This window comes from Triturus cristatus, chromosome 4_2 (assembly GCF_964204655.1).
Source record: "Triturus cristatus chromosome 4_2, aTriCri1.1, whole genome shotgun sequence".
Taxonomy (NCBI): Eukaryota; Metazoa; Chordata; class Amphibia; order Caudata; family Salamandridae; genus Triturus; species Triturus cristatus.
This window is the reverse complement of record NC_140586.1, coordinates 837,167,900-837,192,454: the sequence shown is the minus strand read 5'-3', so window position 1 is coordinate 837,192,454 and position 24,555 is coordinate 837,167,900. Positions and strand designations below refer to the sequence as shown.

The window sequence follows — 24,555 nt, the reverse complement described above, 5'->3', positions numbered from 1 at the left end:
TCCATTTTATGTGGATAGCTCAGTGGGTTACTGGTTTTGTTACAGGGATTCTTTTGTTTCTTGGAAAAAACAAAATAGTAATCTTTGGAGGCGGTCAGAAGAAGGGAAAATAGCACTTGGGAAGCAATTTGGTGAAAAACATTTATAGATGCAAATACTTAGGGCTCTAGCTTCAACATCACCATTCCCCCACACTCCACCTAAACATGCTAAAACCTCGTCTTGCTTAACTCAGCAACGCTTTTTTTTAAAAATACCCATGTCAACCTGGAAACCAATTCTGGCAGCAATCAAGGTAAAACTGATCCCAACATTGGCGTTTTGGATCTGTAGCCTTTTCGGGGAAGTGAAACTTATTTCTGAACAACTCCCAGTGCAAGGTTTTCTGTCTCAAATTCCACCTTCCACAGCCTACCTCACCAGTGCAGATTTGCTTAGAGTTCGGACTGCACGAGCAAAGGCTAGTACAGCAATACGTCCGTCTGAAGTATATATCATCGCTAAGAGAGCACGCACTCGACACACTAGGATAATTTATCTGGAAAGAGATTCAAGATGGTAGAGAAATGAATCGCTGGGCCTAAGCTAAAAGTGAGGCTCTACAGCTGCTGGACGCACATCATCTCTGGGAAGCAATCATGCCCCACAAAGCTTTAAACTTGAAATGCTTAAACAAATTAAATTACTGTTGGGGGCGAAAGACAAGGAATGCTTCAAAAAGTACAAGCACTCGTGGTCATGTATAAATACATACAAATCGTGCAGGAGATGAATGTGTGCAGCCTTCCAAATAGTAAAGTGCCTTCACTCATCTAGATTCTGGCCTAGGAGAGCAGAGCATAACAAAACTTGACAGGGATTCAAGAACTATTCAGAAGGTGGCGCAGGACAGGCGAGTGGCGTCAGGGAACAAATATCTAACCCAGACCTGGGCAGGTATGGCTACAAGTGGACTGACCAGTGCTGCACCAAAGCCCTGCACCCTGAGCCACTACACCTTTCTCCTTCATCACAATGCGTATGTACAGCTCGCAGGCCGGGCACACACAGTACGCAGCTAGCAGATCAGCAAATATTCTCAATAAGAGTGGATGCACTTTTTAAAAATATAAATTAGGGCATGGAAGGAAGCAGACATGACGGGGAACAACCTTTACAACGCAACTTTTACAACGCACTACCATTACAACGAAACTGTTACAACGCGAGTGCATTGACAACGCAGGACATTACAACGCAAGTCTTTACATCGACTTGCACTAGATGGCGTGCTAACAATAAAAATAGTGTAGTTTACTATCCCAACACCTTCCCTACTGTTACGTGGACTGGAGTTTGAATAGTAAATTACACTTTTTTAATGTTAGCACGCCATCTAGTGCAAGTCGATGTAAAGACTTGCGTTGTAATGTCCTGCGTTGTCAATGCACTTGCGTTGTAAAACTTTCGTTGTAACAGCATGCGTTGTAACAGCATGCGTTGTAACGTCATACATCCGACATGACAGCTCTGATAGACTGAACCTGCATCGCCTTTGACGTCTCTTCCAGTAAAAAGGCCAAACGTGTCTATGGAGATGCAATACTACTAGCAAACTGTGCATAATGATGGTAATCAGATGGGATGTCTGGATTTGCGCAGGCACTTCTTCCAGTGCCTGTGAATACCCGCTGGTGAACCCCCTCCAGTCCCACCACTCTCAGAAGTGAAAACAGTTATCTGGCAGATACTGGAGAGAGAAAAAGGGGATTAAATTGACATCTGTACATGTCGATACAGGGCAGGCTGGACTGCCTTCCCCTCTGGGCCATAGTGCCACTGCCCCAGCTGCAGTAATCATAGATACTCCGCAGAGACAGGGACAAGTTAAGGCAGAATCAAGGAGACAATCCAGGTATCAGGGGGCACCCAGTACAGCGCTCCATGCTGAGTCGATAGAGAGCTAGAAGTGGTAATAGCTCATCGTTATTGTTTTACATTTCAATCAATCAATCAGGGAATTGTTAGCGCGCTACTCACCCATGAGGGTCTCAAGGCGCTCATGTGGGGGGTCTGCAGATCTGTTTAGCTGAAGAGCCAGGTCTTGAGGGTCTTCCTGAAGGTGTTCAGGGAGGGGGCGCATCTGATGTCTGCCGGTAGCTCGTTCCAGGTCTTAGCTGCAATGTGAGCGAAGGATCTTCCGCCTGCTCTGTGGGTGCGTGGGGTTTTGGCCAGTGCGAGGTTGAAAGATCAGAGGTTTCTTTTGGGTACGTGGAAGTTGATTCTGTCGTTGAGGTATTTAAGTCCGTTGTGTAGGCATTTGTAGGCGTGAGTGAGGATTTTGAAAGTGACTCTTTTCTCCACGGGGAGCCAGTGGAGACTTCGGGAGCTGTAATCTTACGAATCCCATTTTTAGGTCGAGCCTGAGCAGCGCATGTGCTGCTCTGCGAGCCATGCTGTATTGGAGTATGTACTTGAAGCCCCACCCACTCTCCACCCATATTTGTCATTGGCTTGTGTCATTTTCCTTTGTAAATGCTGTCTTCTGATTCCTTATTACGCTCGTTAGTCCCTCCTTAGTCCCGCCTTGTCTTTATTTGTAACCTCCCATGACGACTGGCACTTTTACTTCGGTTGTAACACGTTACATCTTCTTTTAGTCTGTAAGCACTAAGGGGCATATTATCAAGCGGCAGCGATAATTATCGCTGGCCGCTCTTAGCGAGAACTTATTTATCGCCAGCTATCGCTGGCAATTATCGCCATACTATCACTGTATCAACAACGCATAGCGCAATGGCGATCATTTTCCAGCGATAGCGGTGTTTTCCATGGAACATTGCTGGTTTTCCAGCGATGTTCCATGGAAAACGGCGATAACCTTGCTGATACAACCCTGTGGTCGTATCAGCATAATCCACCCCCATTGTTAGGTATAGGTAAGTCAGCATTTTAGCAAACGTTAGTTTTTGGCGGAAAAAAAACAACGTCCGCTAAAATGCGGGGGCTTCCTTGTAAATATCGCGATGTACATCTAGCGATATTTTACAAGGTAGTCCATCAGGGGTACGCCCAATGATGCCCACTTTGCATCTCATTAGAGATGCAAAGCGAGGCGTCGGTAAAATGGGTGCTAACATGCGCTAATGCATGTTAGCACCACCTTGTAAATAGGGTAATGAAAATATCGCTGCTTTAGCAGCAAAAAGTGCCGCTAAAGCGGCGATACTGCCCTTGTTAATGTGCCCCTAATTTCTTAAATGAGCTTCTCTAATTGCAGGAGGGCAGGAGGGCCTCTCGCGTGCAGTTGTGACCACCGGCTTGTTTAACTCGTAGCAAACGGGAAGCTCTTCAGGGGCCATGGGAGATGGAAGGGGGCAACTCAGCAATGTCATTTTGGGAGGTCAAAGGTGCGTGATGTAAATTCCACTAGATCTGGCGTGTTTATTTTCTGAACGAACATCTATGTTAAATATGAATATACTTTAGGTTTGCTCCGCCGTTCACTTGCTAAATACCATGACTTCAACAAAGGGCTCTTACCCTCTTTTCTCGATTTGTTCATCTGTGAAATGGATCCAAAAAAGGAAAGAAACTCTTTGGCTGCAAATGTCTCTTTGGTCACACTGTCCCACAAACCTAAGTGGAAGGTATTGGAGCACTTTACTGAGCAGTTCTCCAGTTCCAAAGTGGCAGCTCACTGCGCTTTGCTCCTCGGCTCAGATTACCTGTAAAGGGTGTGCTTTTACTAAGGGTGAGCGTAGTTGGTGGAGTCCTTTTAACCCCAGCTTAACATTGCTCATGCTCATTCGCTTTTGTCCCCCCTTCTCCCACGCACCATCATTTTTGCTTCCCCGCACTCGCCCCCTCAGTTTTGCGTTCACACACCCTTCCCGTCTGTGTTTCTTCTACCACCTTCTGTTTGCAAACATCCCCCCCGACCCCCCCACACACACACACTTTTAAACAAGCATTTGAAATGCAATAGGTCTCGCATTTGTGATAGTTTAAGGTATCGGCATTGTAAATGACAATGCCTTTTATTTATGTTTTAAAAACCAAAACCTACATAAAAGGCTTCGCCATTTACAATGCCAATAATTCAAACTCGCGTAAATGCGAGACCTATTGGCTATTGCATTCCAGATTATGCTTGTTCAATAAGAATGTGATGAAGCCCTCTCTCCGTATGGCATAACAACATGTCGCCCACAGTGCCCTCGCCTTTCAATAATAAAATGAGAACGTTGCCATTCTAGTTCTAAATTAAAACGCGGGTGGATTAAGCGATCCGCTACATTCCAGTTTCCAAGTGAATAATACACTGTTCTTAAAGACAGCTGCGCACGTGCTCCAGTCTTAAACGCGGCTTTGGCATTACACAATTTATGCCACGCCCACTCATCTCACACGTCATCAGCATGGCCGCGCCCATGAGGGGGCGGTACAGTAGAAGAAGGCTCAGAGGGGCAGTCAGGAGCACACGTGACGGGACAGAAGCCGCGCAGCATGGAGCAGCTCCAGCAGTGAGTACGGGTCTGACAGAAAGCGCTCATATTGATCCCACCACAGAGGAGCGCGTTCCTCTAGTCACCGTTTCCGTACTGAGGGAAAGTCGGAAGGGTCAATTCTGTTTTGTTTGTGCGTTCGCAGGAAACTAGATAGACGAGTGTTCGAGTCTGCGCTCAAAACACAGTACAGCACAGAACTGCTTTAGCTTTATTTCTGTGTAGGATTTTTCACAGATGGCGAATTAGAGTGTTCTCAACACCTTTACTTTTTTTGTGACATGTACACCTGTTTGTTTTTCAACATATTCAAACGCCATAGAAACTTTCGGGATGTCAAGAGAAGACGCCGTCTAAATGTATTTTGCGCCACGGGATGAAAGCATTTATTTCCCAAACCCTGAGGAGTTGCACAGCATTTGCTAGAGTCACCGCATCCCTCGTCCCACCAAGATCCAATGCGTTTTGAAGAGATAAGTGAGAGGCCCCTTGTGTTTTGAAATTCCAGGACGTAAATACTTTGTATCACATTTTTTTTAATCGAAGTAATCATACTGCCTTTGTGCCGAATTTAGAGGTCGTTTTGGGGGTTAACAACTTTTCATTAAATTCACTGGACACTGGGCTCGTAGAAACACTGCAGACCTGATGATATACTTTGCAAGTGCGGTATGGGTACCGTCAGCTAGAATTTTACAGGCCTGGCGCTTGCCTTAATGTCAGGGCAGGTTAAAAAAAAGAATGTAAAACACCATGATAAACTGACATCCAAAGTGCACCAGACTTTGTAAATGATTCTTAAAACAGAGGCAGAACTGTGTTGTTGAAAAAGAAATACCTCGGACTTCAAGTCTGTTTTTTAAGTACCATCCCAGGACCTCTCCAAACGTACAGAATTGGTTGGTATTTCCTTCTGAAGCACCCCCAGTCTCCATGGGGCATATCAACAACAACCGGCGATAATTATCGCTAAGCGCACTTAGCGCTAGGATAATTATCGCCGGCTAGCGTGGATTTTTATCGCTGAGATAGCGTGCTATTAGCAACACTCATCTCAATAGCGATAAAAATCCTCACGCTAACGTGAGATTATCGCTGGAAACCCAGCAATAATCTCACGTTACCTTGTTGATAGGGACAGACAAATTTAGCCATGATATCATCCTTCCATAGGATATCATGGCCAAATCAGAAAAATACCAGACGTAAAAAAGCAGCGTTAACCGAGGTTAGCGCTGCTTTTTTAGTCTCTAACAGGGTTAGCGATATTCTTGATAATAGGAGAAATGTCTCTTAGCGACATTTCTCCTATTATTTTACTCTGGAACGCCTCCTTTGCATCTCATTAGAGATGCAAAGGGAAGCGTAGAGTAAAAGGGTGCTAACATGCAAATTTGCATGTTAGCACCCTGTTGTTGATAGGGTGCTAGTTTTATCTCTGCTTTTTTGGCTTTTAAAGCCAAAAAAGCAGAGATAAAGCCCTTGTTGATATGCCCCTATGTTCTTTTCATGGTCACCTTTTGTTTTCACACACCTCTCTGCCTGTGTGCTGACCGGAGTTGCAATGTGGACTCTAAACAGCATTATCACCTTTGATGTACTTAAAAATCCCTCATATGATTTTGCGCACAGGGTTTTAATAGGGATGAAAAAAAGTGAGGGGTCGGAAGACGTCTTTAAAAGGGGCGAGGACTATATAATTAAGGATGTGTCTTTAAAAACGTAAACCTAACTTTTGTGATTCCTAGTGTGCAACCCGTTTGATATTTTGGTGCCTTTGTGAGCGTTCTGTCATTGCATCCATATTTATAACTGGCACCCCTAAAACCAGCCAGAACTATTGGCTTTGTCAGTGGTTGTTACTGTGTATGATAAATGAGTAACAACCGATTTTTTTATTGTAAATAATTATTGAAAATGCTTCAGTTCTGAAATTGTGGAACAGTGAACTTGATCATTACTAAGTCTTGGGGCAGTGGTCTTCAGTGTTTCAATCTCTCCTAGATATGTATGCCCTTTTTCTCCTCACATCTTGGTCATCTGCATATCTTACACCTCTTATCTTTCTTCTTCAGCACCCTCTTTTTGCGCTCTCCTGACTGCACTTCCTTGCATCTCCTTCACTGCAGTTCACCACTCCGAAACACACAACGCATCCACTCACCTGTAATACTGCACTTTCTTTTATTTTCCCTTTGTCAGTATTTTGACCACTGTGTAACTCCTTCACACACATATTTGTGCAGAGTCTCAATTACAACTGGAAATCTTGACCATTGAACGGTGCAGAAAATACATCCTTGGAAACAGCTAACACACTTATGGTTTTCAACATTAAGTAACTTAAATTGCTGACATGTATTATCTTGAATATAGGGCCTAATAGGGACCTGATTCAATGTCTCTATTTTTTTGTTTTTGTTTTATTACTCCCGGGTCGGAAACCTAAAGGGACCTGGCCGCTTAAAGTCTTATATGTGGACTGTAACAATATGTCCTGCCCACAGTTGCCTCTTTTGTGCGCTTGGACATCTCCATATTCTCTGTCCCACTAATGCGCTTCTTTTGTGTGCTTCTGTGCACATCGTCTTTACCTATGTGATTAGTTACGATTTGCTTGGTTTAGAATGTTTTAACAAAAATATGACTATAAATATTATTTCTTAGCTGCATAGAACAATTTAAACATTTAGAAAAATATTCAAGCTTTTAACATATAGCTAGATCAAGCTGCATATTCTAAAAGAAACTCTTGTTTTATTGATCTGATCCTTCAGCTAAAAACACAAGGTTTAATTGTTTTTTTTGTTTCCAACTTCCTCCTACTCCAAGAATAATTACCTTATTTTGTTAAAACATGTAAAAAAAAAATATGATTGGCAATCGCACACATTTCCTAATTATATTGGTGTTGCTTGAGCTCTTGGAGGTTTTTTTTTTATCTCCTCATATTAGGCAAGATTTGATTATCTAATTTTTCTTTTTTGCATTGCGAACTCTTAGTCTGTTTGCCTTTCACTGTTTCGTTGTATATCCATAATCAGTTATCCTAAGCAGTTCCCACTTTTATACTGTCTTAAATATCTATCATAAGTGAATAAGTACTAAATATTTAATTCATTTGAGGTTTTGGTAAGTGCTACAAATTGCAGAGTTGCTGGTGCTGATCGCTAGGCAGAGTAGTAAAGGGGAGGATTCAGGGTATATACCGTAAACTTGCGGCCGGCAGCTCCAAATAAGATTTTGGCTGTGTGGCTCTGGTGTTCATTAGTGAAAACGTTAGTGGCGATGCGTCAAATCAAATGCCTCCCTCTGCTGTAAAGTCTTGAAGAAAGATTCAAAGAGGTAAGAGTCTGTCTTGTGTTTCATTGACTGGGTAAATTGGTAGGTCTAAGAACTTCGAGATATGGTCTCCGGGCCTATGCCTGAGGAAAATGGGTCATATGCTGATCGGAAGAGATGTGTTTTAACGCCTCTTCTAAACTCTGAAAACGAATTTTATTTTGCAGTAGGAAGGGGTTATCTGAACTTTCCGTGGAATAGTGTTGTACAAGTAGAGATCTTGATGTGACTTTTTTCAGCTTTGACAGGCGAATTGCAAGAAGGTACACATCTGCTGATCTTGGGTATACTCTTGGTAGTCAGGAGTGGAAAGACTTTTGGGCGCAGCAAAACTGGTCACGATTTCCCACCAAAAAGGATTTTACAAACTAACCTCTTGCAAGTAGGTAGGTCGGTTTTCAAAAACAATTCAGAGTTGTCGGAATCAGCCTTTTGCCCAGCTTGGAAGCAGGCCCGGTTCTGGGAGGTGGGCCGGGTGGGCCAGGCCCTCTCAAACATGATCCTTGGCCCTCGCAGTGACTGCACGAAGGCCAATAGAAAATGGGTAGTATACTTTAAAACATCCCTCCGAACGATGTGTTTCTTCCTGTTCTGGAAGTAACGTGATTGGGGATGGCTGTGAGAAAAAGCCCAGACCCAATAGCGTAACTCCTTTTAGAAAGGTGGGCTTTGTACTGCAGGTACAATAGGGGCATGGCAAGGGGAACAATTAGGCACAGAGTAACTTTTCCCTACTGTCCTGCTGCTGCAAGAATATTACCTTTTCTAGTTCAACACTGGAGAAAATAAGTTTGTTTATTCTGTTTCACCTTTACTGACCCCTGCAGCTGCTTATCAGATCAGGCTGTGACACAAAGTTTGACTATCTGAGTAGGTAAGAGAATGTGTTACTATTTGGTCTTATTTTTAAAAACTGCACAGGGCCAGCAAGGCACATACTGCTTCATTTAAATCGTTTTTATCAGGAATGCAAGAAAACAATACAAATGTCAAGATAACTGGTGATTAATGATACTGCTGGAAATCAATCCTTTGTTGGTAGTTTTGAAATGCAGATAAACTGTATTTTATGTGGATATCTCAGTGGGTTACTACCGTTGTCACAGAGATTCTTGTCTTACTTGCAGTTCAGAAGTTATGGTCCTAACATAGGACAGTGACCTATGAACTGTCATCATAGAGCTGCATACAAACATGAATGGTATAGTTAGAACTTCACTTTGTTTTGTGTTATATATTTAGAACCTTCCCAGTCTATCATTATTTTAATTTTGCTAAATAGCGTTTGGGCCGATATACATTCTTATTAGTAAAGCCAACCCCTGACCCCTAGGGTATACTTTAACTACAGACTTTCTGCTTCCCCCCCCTCCCCCCCGCTCAAACCCTCTTAAAATATACTGCCCACCCTTATGGATGACGTGATTCCTACACTTTGTATTCCTCATTGGCATATTGACATTCCCTATAGACTGATTTACATACTTGTATGATTTCTTGTCTCAGTATAATATGTGCGTGATGTAAAGTACTGTGGCACCCTACACAGATATGAGTAGCGCTATACAACAAATGAAATGCATATGAGAGAGTGGCTACGGAGAGATGAGGGGTGTTGGTGGAGGGTGGCAGTGTGGGAATCCAAGGAGGAGGTCCCGGGGGGGCGGGGGGGCTGCTATGGAGGGATGAGAGTGGTAGTGAGGGAGTCTGAGAGGGAAGAGACTACGGAGTGATGAGGGGCATTGTTGGAGGGTGGTAGTAATGGTATCTGCGGAGAAAGAGGTCAGTGGTAGGGCATCAAAAAAGACTTTCTCACTAGCGCTAAAGCTGGCCCTCTCATGGCCTTTCTGTTTTTATTTAATTAGCAGTCCGGTAATTAGGGCAATTGTGGAACATATTTTAAAGTGTGTGCTAATTATATTTACTGCTATAGTCAATGTTTTAAGTTTGAAGGTGATACTACTAATGTTCTTTACGGGAATAGTGAAGGTAGAGCTGGATGGTGGCTGATATGAGGCTGGGGCCTAAGGTCAGCTGTGAGATAAGGTGCACAGGAGAGGGATAGTAGAAAAGTGGATAATCTGGCCTGGAAGTACTTGTGTTGAAGCCTGCCCTGTTGGAATTGGAGGGTTTGCACTGCGGTCCAGACATCGCTCTTACTTTCAAATAACTCTCCACATGCTCTGTATCCACACAGAATCTATCGGCTGTATCATCGGGACTGTTTGCAGGTATGATGTAATCTAGGCCTTGTAGGCTACCACAAGAAGCGACAAATTGGTCCCGCTGTGGCCCACCCAAATACAAATTCCTGGAGCCAGGCCTGCTTGGAAGGATAAACAACAGTTATTCCATCTGGATGCAACTCTATGGTTTGTGATTGCTCTGTAGATATCAGCAGACGGCTTCTCGCCAAGTGAGCTATTTTGCTGCAGTGTCCATATTTTTGCAGTTTATTTGTGAAGGCTGATGGCAAGTGTACAAAACTCAGATTATTGCATGCGAGTAAGCTTAAGTGGGCAGAGAGAGATAGAGATATGTTAAAGGAAACTTGTACGACCATAACTTTGGAGCCGCTAGCTAAGTTTTTAGGTCTCGGGACCATCCGGTCGGTAGACCGGAAGTCCGGAGATTTAATGTTTTTGAGAAGAGGGGCTTGCACCCGCCCCTCTTCTCCCCTGTTCTCCATTGGCTGGCCTAGTAAATGCTGGCCAGCCATTGGAGAAGAGGTCCAGTCACTCTGTTGAAGCCCCGTCCTTTTCGGATCGGGGGGCGTGTTTTTTCGTTGCTTTTCGCAGGGCGTGTTTTTCTCTCCTCCAGCCAATGGCAAGAGGAGAGAAAAAGAAACACGCCCCCGAATCCGAAACCGAGGCTGCGTTTCTCCGAGGCAGTTCTTCTCTGCCTCGGAGAAAGGCGGTGGTGTCCCGGCGTTGCTCCCTCACCTTAAATTGATTGACGGGAGTGTTCTTATGCGTGAGAATCATATTTAGGAAAGTTTTGCCGGTGTGCACCTGGAAATTTCTGACTGCCACATGTTTCAAGGCATAATCTGGAAAACGTTCGTTAATTTGAAAATCCGAAAACCTGCACCCAGGTGCGGTGGAGCCCAGTGGGTGAACATTTCTGGATTTTCTGTGAATGAGGTCATTGAATATCCAATAGGTAAATTTACATATCAAAAAGTCTAAATGCAATTCGTGAACATAGCCTGCTGTTATCCTCCTGCCCTTGAACACCCCATAATGTACATTTCTCGGCTCCCAGGATTTGTATGTGTGTCGTACATTATTCGTGTAAAATGTTAAAAGGCAAGTGAGTGCAGTCAGTCAATAGTCAGTCCGCTGTATTTCACTTTTAAGGCTTTCCACTTTCAGGCTGTTCGTTACATGGTTTAGCTCTCTTTTAAAGTTTAGTGTTTGTGTTTTATAGAACACGAACCCTGCGAAACGTATCGTTAAAGTACTAGTCCCCATATGATGGTAAACGAGCAAACTACGGTTTCAAACTCCAGAGCCTGCAGTGACTGGCTGCATGCAATCTACACTTGGCGCCCAAAAAAAAGTTCATTCAGCACTCCGCAGTGTCTCCTGGACGCCTATTGAGGGACGGCGGGGTGGGGGGGGGGTGGGGGGGGGGGGGGCTTTGCACAGAGCCATGCTAGGGCCTGATTGGTGCAGGGCTCTGTCCCGGGATGAGCACGCGCATCTTCTCGATGGCGGGATTCTGGGGTCTTTTGTGTCCTTTTCACTGGGTGCATCTGTCGCAGAAACCGGTGCTTGCCACTGTTTTTGTTGCTGCAAGAACACTGTGACTTAACAGTTACATGTGTGTACCTAAAAAAAATTATCGGCTTATGTCCCCAAACAATAACTTACTTTCGTTTCGTTTGTAAGTAACGTTGACTTTTCAGTGGAGGGCGTGTCCGGGTGACAGACGTCATAAAACATTGAATGCCCGTTTTAACAAGCATTTACAATGCAATGGTCTCGGCATTGGTAAAGTTAGAGCTATTGGCATTGCTCATGACATTATTTTTGTTTTTAAAACATTTAAAGTAACGGCATTGTCATGAGCAATGCCAATAGCTCTAACTTTAACAATGCCGAGACCGTTGCATTGTAAATGCTTGTTTGATAGTGCAGACGCCTTCGTCTCGGAGCCTGGCACATGCTCTTTACATCGGTGTATTCAGTGCCACAGGCACGTTTTGTAGGAGAGTTTTTATGGTGACCCTGTTCAGCATCCACCGTCGCACTCATTGAATGTGAGTCGGCAACCTGAGAAGGCAGTCTCATCCCTGGCCAGACTCATTAGGCTATGCGACAGCAACAAAGCAAAGCGATGGCAAGAGTCTCCCCTTTGGAAGGCCGTCTCTAGCCTGCCCCTGTGCTCTGCAGTGCAGTCTCACTTGGATGGCAGTCTCACTCTTCATCGGCCTTAAAGCCTCGCTCTTAGAGGGCAGCCTCCCGCGTGGCCACCCACCATGCACTCCAAGCGGGTAAAGTGCTCGCATACCATGTTTTATTTTTTGGGTGAAAATTAAACTCTTTTAAATCAAGAAATAATACTTTTTAGCCACTCTTACCCTTGGTACTCGCACCTCTCAATAGAAAACATAATCCGTTTGAAACTACTCAAATGTTCCTCAGCCCCAGGCCTCTGCTAGGGGGGCCGGTCTGCAGTGTCTGGGCCAGTGGGGCTGGTCGGGGCAGTGGGTGGGGGTGCCGGAGGGGATGCCAGGGTGTGACATGGCAGTTTGGGGCCTTTCTCTGAAGGAGGGTGGGCCTAGCCTCTGGCAGGGAGTCTCCCTGTGTTTTTGGGAGTGATAGCGCCCGCCAGGAAGCCAGGGCCGCAGATAAGGGAAACTGAGAGACAGCAGCCTGCCCCCTCGAGACACCGTGCCCCCTGAACTCTCCGCGACACGTTATGTGATCTTCTTTTAAAAAAACATCAACTTTAATCAACTGAATAAATAGCTCGCGAGGCGTAAAATGTGTATTTCGAAAAAAGCAGAAACATTGGTTTTCTTGGAGATCTTGCAGCACTGGCCGGCCTGGCAGACGGACATCCTACCGACCCTTCTATTTTCATGGTTTCTCGTTTCATTCTTCGTTGAGTTATGTTTTGGTTCTTGTGAAATATTTATGGCGCCGCTGGAACATGTTACAAGAAAGTAAAGAAGGCAGCAGTGTGCGTTCCACTTGGTGCCAGTGATGATCAACGTCGTCTCTAGGCGCTTGAGAGCGGGTACACGTGAAAGTCAAATGTATTGAGGTGCCTAGAAGGCGAATGCCCACCGTGACTATCGCACCCCTTTCATGCTGCCTTTGCTCTAGCTCGAGGGCAGGTGTCCTGAAGGCGGCTGTGCTTTAGACCCAGATGAAAGCACATTTTACTGCCTTTTTAAAATATTTTCCCTACATACAAGCCTGTAGCACCCGCCTTGTGCTCCGACAAGTGACGATGTTCACATCTGTAGCCTTTTCTCACAGTTGTAGGACACTCCAGTTGCACCCGTTATGCCGCGTGCTCTAAGATGAGTGACACTGCTCAGACGTGCAGTATCTTCTCACATTTTACCTTCAGAGTATCTCGTGTGTACACAATGTAGCATCTGAAATGATGTTCTTTCCTTATTTTTCTCAATGCCTAGGAATCCCACCCTTCTTGTCACCTCTGCACTACTCTACGCCAAAGCACTCTACCCTACACCACTGCCTTCTTCGCGACCACTCCAGTCTAGGCCACTCCAATCTGTTCTATGCCCCTTAACTCTATGCCACTGCATTCTATGCCAATGCACTTTACTCTGTAATACTCAACTCTACGCTCCTGCACTCTACACTAATCCACTGTATGCCACATTAATCTACTCTGCACCACGCTATTCTCTGCCACTGCACTCTACACCACTTTAAGCCATCACACTCTACGTCTCACTCTATCCTGCACCATGCCACTTCATTCTTCTGAAACAATCTACTTTATTCTGCTCCACTCCATGCCACTGCATTGTACTCTAAACCACTGCACTCTATGCAAGTGCACCCTGCACCACTCTATACTCTGCATCACTGCACTCTGCACCACACTACACCACTGCACTTTCTGCCACTCTACACTACTCTATGCCACTCTACACTGCACTATACTATGCACCACTCTAATCCATACCGCTGCATTGTACTCGATCTGTCGCTGCACTCTACATCACTGCAGTCTACCCTGCACCACTCCACGTCCCTTCACTCTACTCTGAGACAATCTACTCTACGCTACTGCACTACACGCCACTCTACTCGACTCTAACCCACTCCGCGCCATTCTGCTCTAAACCACTGCATTCTATGCAACTACACTCTGCCATTGCACTGTGCACAACTGCACTCTAATCTGCACATTTGTACTCTATGCCACTTTACACCACACTACTGCATTCTATGCTAATGCACTCTATGCCACTCTACTCTGCATCACTGCACTCTACCCCACTGGACTCTGCATCATTCCACTCTAGGCCACTGCACTCTCTGCCACTATACACCACTGCACTCCATGCCACTCTACTCTGCACCACTCCACACCAATGCACTCTACTATGCAACCACTCTAATCTACGCCACTGCATTCTACGATGCTGCATTGTATGCTGCTAAATTCTATGCCACTGCCCTCTACGTCACTATGCTCTGCAACACTGTGCCAATGCACTCTACTTCAGTCACCTCTACACCACTGCACTCTGCCACATCACTCTACTCTGCGCCACTGCAGTCTGCAGTTATGTATTCTACGCCACTCTACTCTGCAACACTGCACCCTATGCCACCGAACTCTGCACCCCTCTACTCTGCACTACTGCCTTCTATGCAAATGCACTCTACGCCACGCCACTCTACATCAATCCACACCACTTCACTCCATGCTATTGCTCTCTTCCTCACTCTACTCTTCACCACTCTACTCTGCACCACTTGCTACTGTACTCTGCCACTCTACTCTGCACCACTTGCTACTGTACTCTGCCACTCTACTCTGCGTCACTCCACCCTGCACCACTACATTCTATGCCACTGAACTCTAGTATGCAACACTCTAATCTATGCCACTGCATTATACGATGCCACATTGTACTCCATTGAATTCCATGCCACTGCACACCAGTATGCTCTGCAACACAGAACACCAATGCACTCTGCACAGTCCACTCTACTGTACGCCACTCTACCCAACTCCACTTTATGCAACTACAATAGACAAACCAGTGTGCCACAACACTTTACTCCACTCTTCACCATTCCACTCTACGACACTCCACATTATTCTCCTCTACACCACTAACCTTTAGCCATGCTGAACAGCTTCCATGCTGGTGTACAACATGGCTAAAACACATTGCCAATGCCAATAGTTGTTGCATAAGCGAAAACTATTGGCTTTGCCAATGCTCATTTTATTTATTGATGAGTGACTGCAACTCATCCAACAATAACGTTTTACAAAACCCATGACAAACCAGCATTGAAAAAGCTAAAGGGCTGCCAGCCAGCTCGATACCTTTCTACCTTTTTGGCTTTTTGAATGTTTGTTTTAAATAGTTACTCCTGCGTGTCTACAGTACTCTTTTTACAGGTGTTGGTGAATGTGATATTTTCAGTGCATTCTGATATAGGTGGTCCTGAAATGTTTATTTCCATTTATCATAATAGTCTCTGTGATATTATGTATAAGTAATTAGGCTTCACAGTCTACTGTTCATCATTACAGGAAATGAGGGGACCTGCTGGATCCCTGTTCCAGCAGCTATTTCTGAGCCAGATCTGGGATCTGACCGACCCAGTGAAATATACTGTTTTTTCCTGGGATCATTTTCCAACACACAGGCACAATTCGGCTGCAGCCACATTTGACTTCTTTCTGTTCAGAGCAGCAGCAAGCAGGTGAAGAGGGGGCTTCCTTCTTTTCACTTGCAGCTGCGTCTAAAACAAAGGTATGATTTAAAGGGCCGTAACCCTTCTTTTGTGCAAATATCACCCTGGCTGGGAGCCTTCTGGAGCCAAACCCGTAGATGCCAATGCAACAAAAACACACAGCTCATCACTTCACAAGTACTCTAGAGAAACTATGATTTGGATGGAGTTTTTTTGATTTGATTGGATTTTATTACATCACACAGTAATCCATTTGTAACCAAGAAAAAAGCATTTTCTAGAACCCTGGGATAAGTGAAGTTTTACTAATGTGTAGAACCATGCCCCAGCGTATGTGTATTATTACACAACCTACCTGCTATGTTAAGTGGATAGTGTTCACAACTTTTAATGTATAGCGATATAAGTAGGCTGCCCTGTAATTGTATCCCACTCGCACTCTGCGTATAGGAGCATCCAAAAGGCAGGTCGGGTCACCTTACCCATCACCCAGGTTTTCAGAGCGAGGAGGATGTTTTTGGAAGGGCACACGGTTATGACAGCATAGCTGGAGCTCTGATATTGGGCCCTGGTTATCATTACCCTTTGATCAGCACGTTTTGCTCTTGCAAGCGCTTTGCTTCAGGTCTTATCGAGCGAGGGGCAGATATTGGCTCACTGAAAGTCTGGGAACAGGACATCTGGAGGGCCAATACCTTGTGCTCGTTGAGACACGTGTAGGTGCACGGAGGACATACAGCCTATCTTTACTCTGGGCCTCTTCGTCTGGGCTCGGCTACCAATGTGTCTTTGGTGTCTTCCCTTAGTACTCCTCATTTGAAAGCGATGACGTGTCTGCCTCCTCCTTGCAGTCAGCCTCTTCCCAACACAATCGCAGTCTCCACCTAGAATGCATTCGCAAAATAAACCTTCACGCCTTCGCAAGTCTCTCTCAGGAGTCGTAATTACTGAAGCCCTGAGACCAATCTCAAGGTTTTTCAGCATTAAGAGGGAACTAATTGAGACATTTGACCTCACAAGAAGTGATTTTGCATAAACGTTAACAAAAATGACTGCACGTAAAATAACATTGAGGAGTTGACGGAAAGAAATTCAAAATAAATGTCAGTCATATTAGCTTTATTTCGATAAAAACATATCTTAAAAGCTGTGAAACACAAGTTAAAAAGCTACATTATACAAGGTACAAAGCATTTTATCAAGTAATAAATGTACCGTAAGTGACTAAATAACATAATTCATCAAAAAATCCTTGTGATGGAATAATTGGCAATAACATTAAAAATAGTATTTACAAAATAAAAATATATAAAAAAATGCAATTCACAAGGTGCAGGTAGCTCATAGCAGTAACAATACTTAGAGATAAGCTTTCAGGGTTCTCGATCTAATCTTCCATGCCCAACTCAGGAATTTGGCCAACTGCACGCGTGTAGGGCTCGTGCATCAGATCTTAGGATGCGCAATGCCACTAGGTGGCTGCGAGTACCCAACTCCCTGCAGAGAGGTTTAAGCCATCGTTCCCTTGGTACTTTATAGGCTGGACACACAAACATGACATGAGCTATTGTCTCAAGGTTGGCTTCGCAATTCAGGCAGGAGGCTAATGTCTGATGGGGAGCCTTCCATCGAGCGGTCATTTCACGGGTGAGGAGCGAACCAACCCTGAACTCGAAAAACAGAGCTCTGTCATAAGGCTTTTGTATGACATCTAGGTATGGTTCATAGTAGGTGATATGTTTATGTTGCATGAACTCCTCAGATAACCTACCTAGTTTAGAATCAAGAAAACCCTTATTGCAGACCCAGGACCAATAAGCCTTCTTAAGTTCTGCCTTTGGTGGAGCAGTTCTGTTTATCCACGCCTCTTTAAGGCCAAGATCGTACAGCAATGTTTTTAGGTCCTTAAGCCATTTGATTTTGTACCAACCATCCATGTTCATTATTTCATTTAACCCCACTGCATACTTTGCTAATTCTGGGGTTTGCCACAAGCGGGCCCACAGCAAAAGGGGGCGAAGTCTGGCCAAATCTCTAAATGAATGACACCCTAGATCTTGCAGTAGGGTCCTCGGGGGCAGCATCATAAGATCTTTTAAGAATTTATTTTCTGACCTCACAATTTGATCTAAGTTAGAAAAACCACAGAGTTCAGCACCTTAAAGGGCTGAACTCACTCCTCTAGCCTTATACATATCAATTGCGGGAGCAATAGGTTTACTTGTTGAAGTGCGATGCTCTTTGAGTATTGCCCCCACTACCCTTTTATGATTCAGAAGCATTTTATGTATATAAGTACTCCAGAGCATGGAGTCAGAGATGCGGATACCCAGGTAGTCAAACGTGGTGACCCTCTCTAACGGGACAGAATTTAATACAGGTGGAGTTCTAAGATTCTTAGGAGGATTCAGCACCAAGTACTTGGTTTTCTCAGAGTTGATGATCAATCCTCTATTGGTGCAGAATGACTGGAAGCTGTCCAACAAACCCTGCAAGCCCCTCGGGGTCTTGGAGATAAAAAAGGTACACCAGTACCAAAACTTCACTAAAATGGACTTATGGCTGCCAAAAGTAGCGGAGCTGAATTCTGATGTGTCCAAAGCGGGCACTCTTTTCTGCTGAGGATACCAGTCGGAGGGCTGTTCCTGTAGTCTGATAGCTTCCTGAAGCCACAACTACTCCCTGACTGGCTCTGCGCATTGTAGAGCCATAAGAAGCATAAGACTTCTGTCTGTTGTCATTAGGTGTGACCTTAAGCCTGTTATGATCAAGAGTTCAACCCATACTCTAGTTCTGCATCCCACTTGCATTGTGTGAGACATGAGGCCTCTTCCTAACCATGTAATGCAGTTCTTCCTCTGCCTACTTAGAAGGTCCCTGTCTTTGCTCAACACTGTCATACCATGCATTATGCTGCATGCTAATGGTATTACTGCAGGGTCGTCAGTGTGAGGTTGTGGCCCAGTATGGATTTCCCTTCTGCTGCAGCCCCCTTAAAGGTCCCACAGTAATCCGTCCAGGGCAACAAGGAGCCAGTGGCTTCCTACACCTCACGCAAGGTCATTACGGACATTGTTTCCAATTCTGACCATTTTTTGACTTCCAAATCATTGATTTGAGTTGTCAATCCAATTAATTCAATGGAAGCAAAACAAGACTACAACACTCAGAATGCAGTTCTGGACAGTGTGCATAATTAGCATGAGGGAGGTGGTCACCCAAGTTCTGACATTATTGCCTTTCTATAATCCTAATAATCTTCCTTCTGTGTTCGTTGAGGAACACTATATTCCCTTGGGTAATTAAAAGCATTGCAACATGATTGGTTCAGACTCTCACTTCCTGAATCTCTTTTCAGAGCCTACTGACCCCTTGATATCAGTATTGGTTGGAAGCAGAAAGTACCGCGGGGTGGGTAGAAAATCAATAAAATGGGCAAGAGGGGGAGGATAAATTGACTTACCTGACTGTCGCCGCCTCGCCTCCATCCTCTTCTGTTCCAGCAGGAAGCACACACAGATTCCCCAAAGCCAATCACGGTGCTGCTGTCACCATCACAGCAGCATGGTGATTGGCCTGAGCGCCGTGGTTTGGCGCTCAGATGGGGACTATAAGTCTGTGCATCTTCCTCACCAGCCTGTGCATTAGACAAGTATGCCCTAGAAGGCCGTCCAAATGCTCATGCGCACTTAAGTGCCCCAACCACTCCTCTCCTGCTGGCTGTGACGACAGCCCAACCCCGCCCTGTAAACCTCCCTCAGTGGAAAAATACAATGATAATAACATTGTTATTTATCATTTTTAGTTTTCCTCACCAGTGAGGTGGCGCTCCTCTGCCTTAGCAGGGGAGCTGCCGCTGCAGATTCATTTTGGCCCACAAGTTAGAAATCGTGTTACTCCACTTATCCTGTTCTTCCTTTAGAAGTGGTTTTCTTCCTCCTTTCCTCTCCCCAGTGCTTCTTGCTGCTCCCCATACACCTCGTTGACACTATGTAACCCTCACTGAATACGCCTTGAGTCTTACTCTGCCAACCTATACAGGCACTGTTGCACACTACATACACACACCCTGCCTAGCTTAATAATCTATCTAAACAAATGTTTGCATTTGTACATATTTCAAAGATCAGATGTGTGTCTTGGACTCTCAGGATGCGGGAAGGCCAAGGAAGGTGCTGTAACCCTCCCTGTTCAATTAAGTGTCTGTGGAATGCCACCCCAGACCTGCCAACTTCACACTATGTGAACACAGTGAGCTGAAAATCCCTGCAGAGAGCAAGTTTCCAGATCATTTTGTGGTGCCTTTATGCAGCTGAAGTCCATCAGGGTTGCACAACCTCCCCAGGACGTCAGGAAATGTTAGAAGCCTCAGTAAATGTAATTTTTTTTGGGGGGGGCGAGTTGTCTCCTCGGACAGTGTTAGGCCCTGGGCACCTGCCCCACCCCAAACACAATAAAAAGTAATTTAAAAATGTGCAGGAATCTAAATGTGCACCAGACCTTTTGGCTTTGTCAAGGCTTGTTTCAGATCGTTCGTGTCCACATGAGCTCTCTAGCTCACTCCTTCTGTTACACCTCCTTACCTCCATTATTGTAAATTATACCTATGTCTGGACTTCCTACTCCTCTTTGCACGGCAAAGACTGGACTGATGCAGGTAAAATAGAGGAGGTCCTTTTAGGCATGGCAGCGCAGTCCACAAACCATTCTGCACATAAAAGGCTGCTTTAAATGGTGTGCTTATATCATCAAAGACTTATCACATCACCATACAGGCAAACATTAAGCACTCCCTGAACATAATTCCAAATCTAACCAGTTAACGCCCCCTCCTCTAAGTAACCACTCGTCAATTGTATTTCCCGTTGAACAATCTGCATAACTCAATTAACATACGCAGACCTTTTTTTTCTTTGCCAGTGAACCCAGAACTCTCCCAATCGCCATTTGTCCAGTACCCCACCCCCATGCTGATCCGCTGGTCCACCAGCCTAGTAGCGTAACTAACCATTGTTAACTCCTTTAACAAATTGTAAACCAGCACTCTGCTGCATGTGCTAATCAGGAACGACTCCTTTATAGTTCATAAACAGCATTGCACACCTCGGCCAATTAATAATAAAGCTACCATCAGCCAATAAAAACAAGCATTTGCAATGCAATAGGTCTTGCATTTACACCAGTTTGAGCTATTGACATTGTAAATGACTATGCCTTTTATTTTTGTTTTTGTTTTTAAAACATAAAAGGCATTATCATTTGCAATCCCAATAGCTTAAACTCTCGTATACCGAACACGTAGGTATTCTATGTATCGGCAGTGATGGTGATCTCACACCTATATCTGCAGTGATAGTGATCTCGCACCCATATCTGCAGTGATGGTGATTTCACACCCATATCTGCAGTGATGGTGATTTCACACCCATATCTGCAGTGATGGTGATTTCACACCCATATCTGTAGTGATGGTGATTTCACACCCATATCTGTAGTGATGGGGATCTCACACCCATATCTGTAGTGATGGGGATCTCACACCCATATCTGTAGTGATGGGGATCTCACACCCATATCTGTAGTGATGGGGATCTCACACCCATATCTGTAGTGATGGGGATCTCACACCCATATCTGTAGTGATGGTGATCTCACACCCATATCTGTAGTGATGGTGATCTCACACCCATATCTGTAGTGATGGTGATCTCACACCCATATCTGTAGTGATGGTGATCTCACACCCATATCTGTAGTGATGGGGATCTCACACCCATATCTGTAGTGATGGGGATCTCACACCCATATCTGCAGTGATGGGGATCTCTCACCCATATCTGCAGTGATGGGGATCTCTCACCCATATCTGCAGTGATGGTGATCTCTCACCCATATCTGCAGTGATGGTGATAGTGATCTCACACCCATATCTGCAGTGATGGTGATCTCACACCCATATCTGCAGTGATGGTGATCTCACACCCATATCTGCAGTGATGGTGATCTCACACCCATATCTGCAGTGATGGTGATCTCACACCCATATCTGCAGTGATGGTGATCTCACCCCTATATCTGTAGTGATGGGGATCTCACACCCATATCTGCAGTGATGGGGATCTCACACCCATATCTGCAGTGATGGGGGATCTCACACCCATATCTGCAGTGATGGGGATCTCGCACCCATATCTGCAGTGATGGGGATCTCGCACCCATATCTGCAGTGATGGGGATCCCGCACCCATATCTGCAGTGATGGGGATCTCGCACCCATATCTGCAGTGATGGGGATCTCGCACCCATATCTGCAGTGATGGGGATCTCGCACCCATATCTGCAGTGATGGGGATCTCGCACCCATATCTGCAGTGATGGGGATCTCGCACCCATATCTGCAGTGATGGGGATCTCGCACCCATATCTGCAGTGATGGGGATCTCACACCTTTTGACTGTTAGCACATCACTACAGCAAGGCCAAGCGAAAGGAGCCCCTTGGGTGTGAAGGGGCGTCTTGAACTCAATAAACAACAAAAGAAGGCTGGACTCTGGTGTTGACCAGTGACTGGTTGAAGGGAGCCTTGACGGCTGGCAGAGGGGGGAGATGGTGCACACATGTGCACTGGAGGCAGAGGGGAGAGATGGTGTATGTATATTGGGCACAGAAATCTGTTTAAACTAAACATTCGATTTAGGGTGAGGAAAAATACAGTAGCGTTAAAGCTGTTTTGTAATGTCATCACTGGCAGACATAATCACATTTTGAGGGGGGAAAAAAACAGACTTCGGAAACATGATCCGTTACTACACGCCTCCTTTAGATGAGAAATACCCTCACGACAGCCGTTAAGCAAACTATCCAGTCCGGATGGGCCGTCCCAAAAGGAGACAAGGCAGTAACAAAGCAGCCTCATTTTCACTCGGAGGCCACCGTTAAGCATAAAAGAAGGTTCTTATTGATATATATTAGAGAGATCAAAATGTTCTTTGTAATCAGTATATTTCTGGCTGTTAAAATATCAAAGAGAATCAAAAAAATTGATATAGATTTGTTACCTACAACTTTTAACCGCGGGTCTGGGCTCACTGGAGCACCACTACGAGTACAGACACCTTAAGGAGGGTGGACAATTAAAATAAATATCATCCAGGACAATAATTTAGAAAAGCTGTAAAGAGTGAATACTCCTGTGACCCAAATACATATAATAGAATGCGTTAGGAGGATAAGCACATTTCATTAAGAAACATAGATAAGCATTAAACGGGTCTAAAAGCAATAAATGAATGAGAATGACTACCAGAAGTTAAAGTAAACTATTAAAATTATCATTCATGAATAAAATTCTCATAATAAACGACATTTGATAACTTTAATTCCTAAATAACTATAAGAAAAAATGTTGGTATTATTTAAGAAAGAATGTCAGCATTGTAAAGATGGATAAAGAGCCTGTTCTTAAAGTGAGATAGTAATACATTAAAAGCACATATCATAGCGTATAACATATGACCAATGTGAAATACAATTATAAATAATGTATAGAATAAAATTATTTTGCTAAAGGGACTGAAATAAGATACATAGTAAGTACATCCATAAGGAAAAACACTCAGTTATATATTATAATCATCTATAATAAATATAAGTAGAACTTATTCATCTTTCTGGCTGAAGAGTAAGATGTAAGTAAACACAAGGAGTAAGCATTAACTGAACTTAAAGAGTCAGGTAAGTTGATAAAACGATATTAACTAAGGCCATAACTATGAAGATAATAAATAGGGACTCCACTCATTCTCCATCTGGAGCAGATTTTAAGGGAGATCTGGACTTATCTCTACGTTGATCTTGTGTGGTAGTAGTTACAGACTGCAAGGCGGACGCTTGATCCTCGTGTGTATGAAAAGGTTGCTCGGTTTCTCTACCTCGAGGACGCACATCCCCAAGCTTGCAACGCCTTTTATCTGTCGACTGTTGAGGTTGTGTAGAACTTTGACGAGACTGCTCATGAGAAATATGTTGTACATCCATATCCTGAACTGTTAAACTGTCTAGAAACTGCTGTAAGTCTTCAGGGTTGTAAAAGTCTTGTGATTCACCATTTTTAGTAAGGCGGAAGCGAGCTGGGTCAAACAGGCCATACTTGATATCCAACTTCCACAGTTGTGGTCGCATAGCTAAGAATAGTTTCCTTCTTTCGTTGGTTTCTCTCGAAGTCAGCTGCCATATGTATTTGATGACCATCATAGATGTAAGATCTTTGCGTGCGAGCTGATATTAGTATCTGTCTGACTTGCTCATGTCTCAGAAAACACGCAATTAGAGGCCGTGGTCCAGAATCCAGGTTTGGTCGTGGAGGACCAATATGATGAGCACGTTGGATTTCCAATGGTGGGTCAAAAGTAGTACCAAGTAATTTAGGAAGAATTTTACATAGATAGATATAACCGAGCATTTTGGCCTTCAATTTTCTCCGAAAATCCAAAGAAGCGAACATTGTCTCTTCTATTGCGATCTTCCAAGTCAACAAGCTTACTGCGAAAAAGTAGAAAATCCTGGTCCCTGTTTTGTACTGAGTCAAGCCTGTTTTTCACTACAGTTAATCGCCGATCCAGCCCATCAGTTTTTTGATGAAATTGCACAATATCCGCTCTAATGGGTTTGCTTTCTGTCGTGAGGGAGGAAATGTTATTATCCATTTCTGTCAGACTGCAACTAATAGTTGAAATTTCATGCAAAATACGATTCATAGTTGCTGCTGACTCAGCGGTTGAGTTGACCAAAGATGA

At 44.4% G+C, this 24,555-nt stretch overlaps 1 protein-coding gene across 2 annotated transcripts in view; it reads left to right on the top strand.

Moving 5' to 3' along the window:
• Positions 1–4,398: 4,398 nt before the first annotated feature.
• The window catches only part of UROD (uroporphyrinogen decarboxylase), a 149,645-nt gene continuing 129,488 nt past the window's right edge, over positions 4,399–24,555 (top strand). For both annotated transcript variants that reach the window (XM_085602811.1, XM_085602810.1), the window contains exon 1: positions 4,399–4,505. In XM_085602811.1, the coding sequence (XP_085458937.1) occupies positions 4,489–4,505 (17 nt within the window). In that variant the 5' untranslated portion in view covers positions 4,399–4,488. The remainder of the gene's footprint in view (positions 4,506–24,555) is intronic.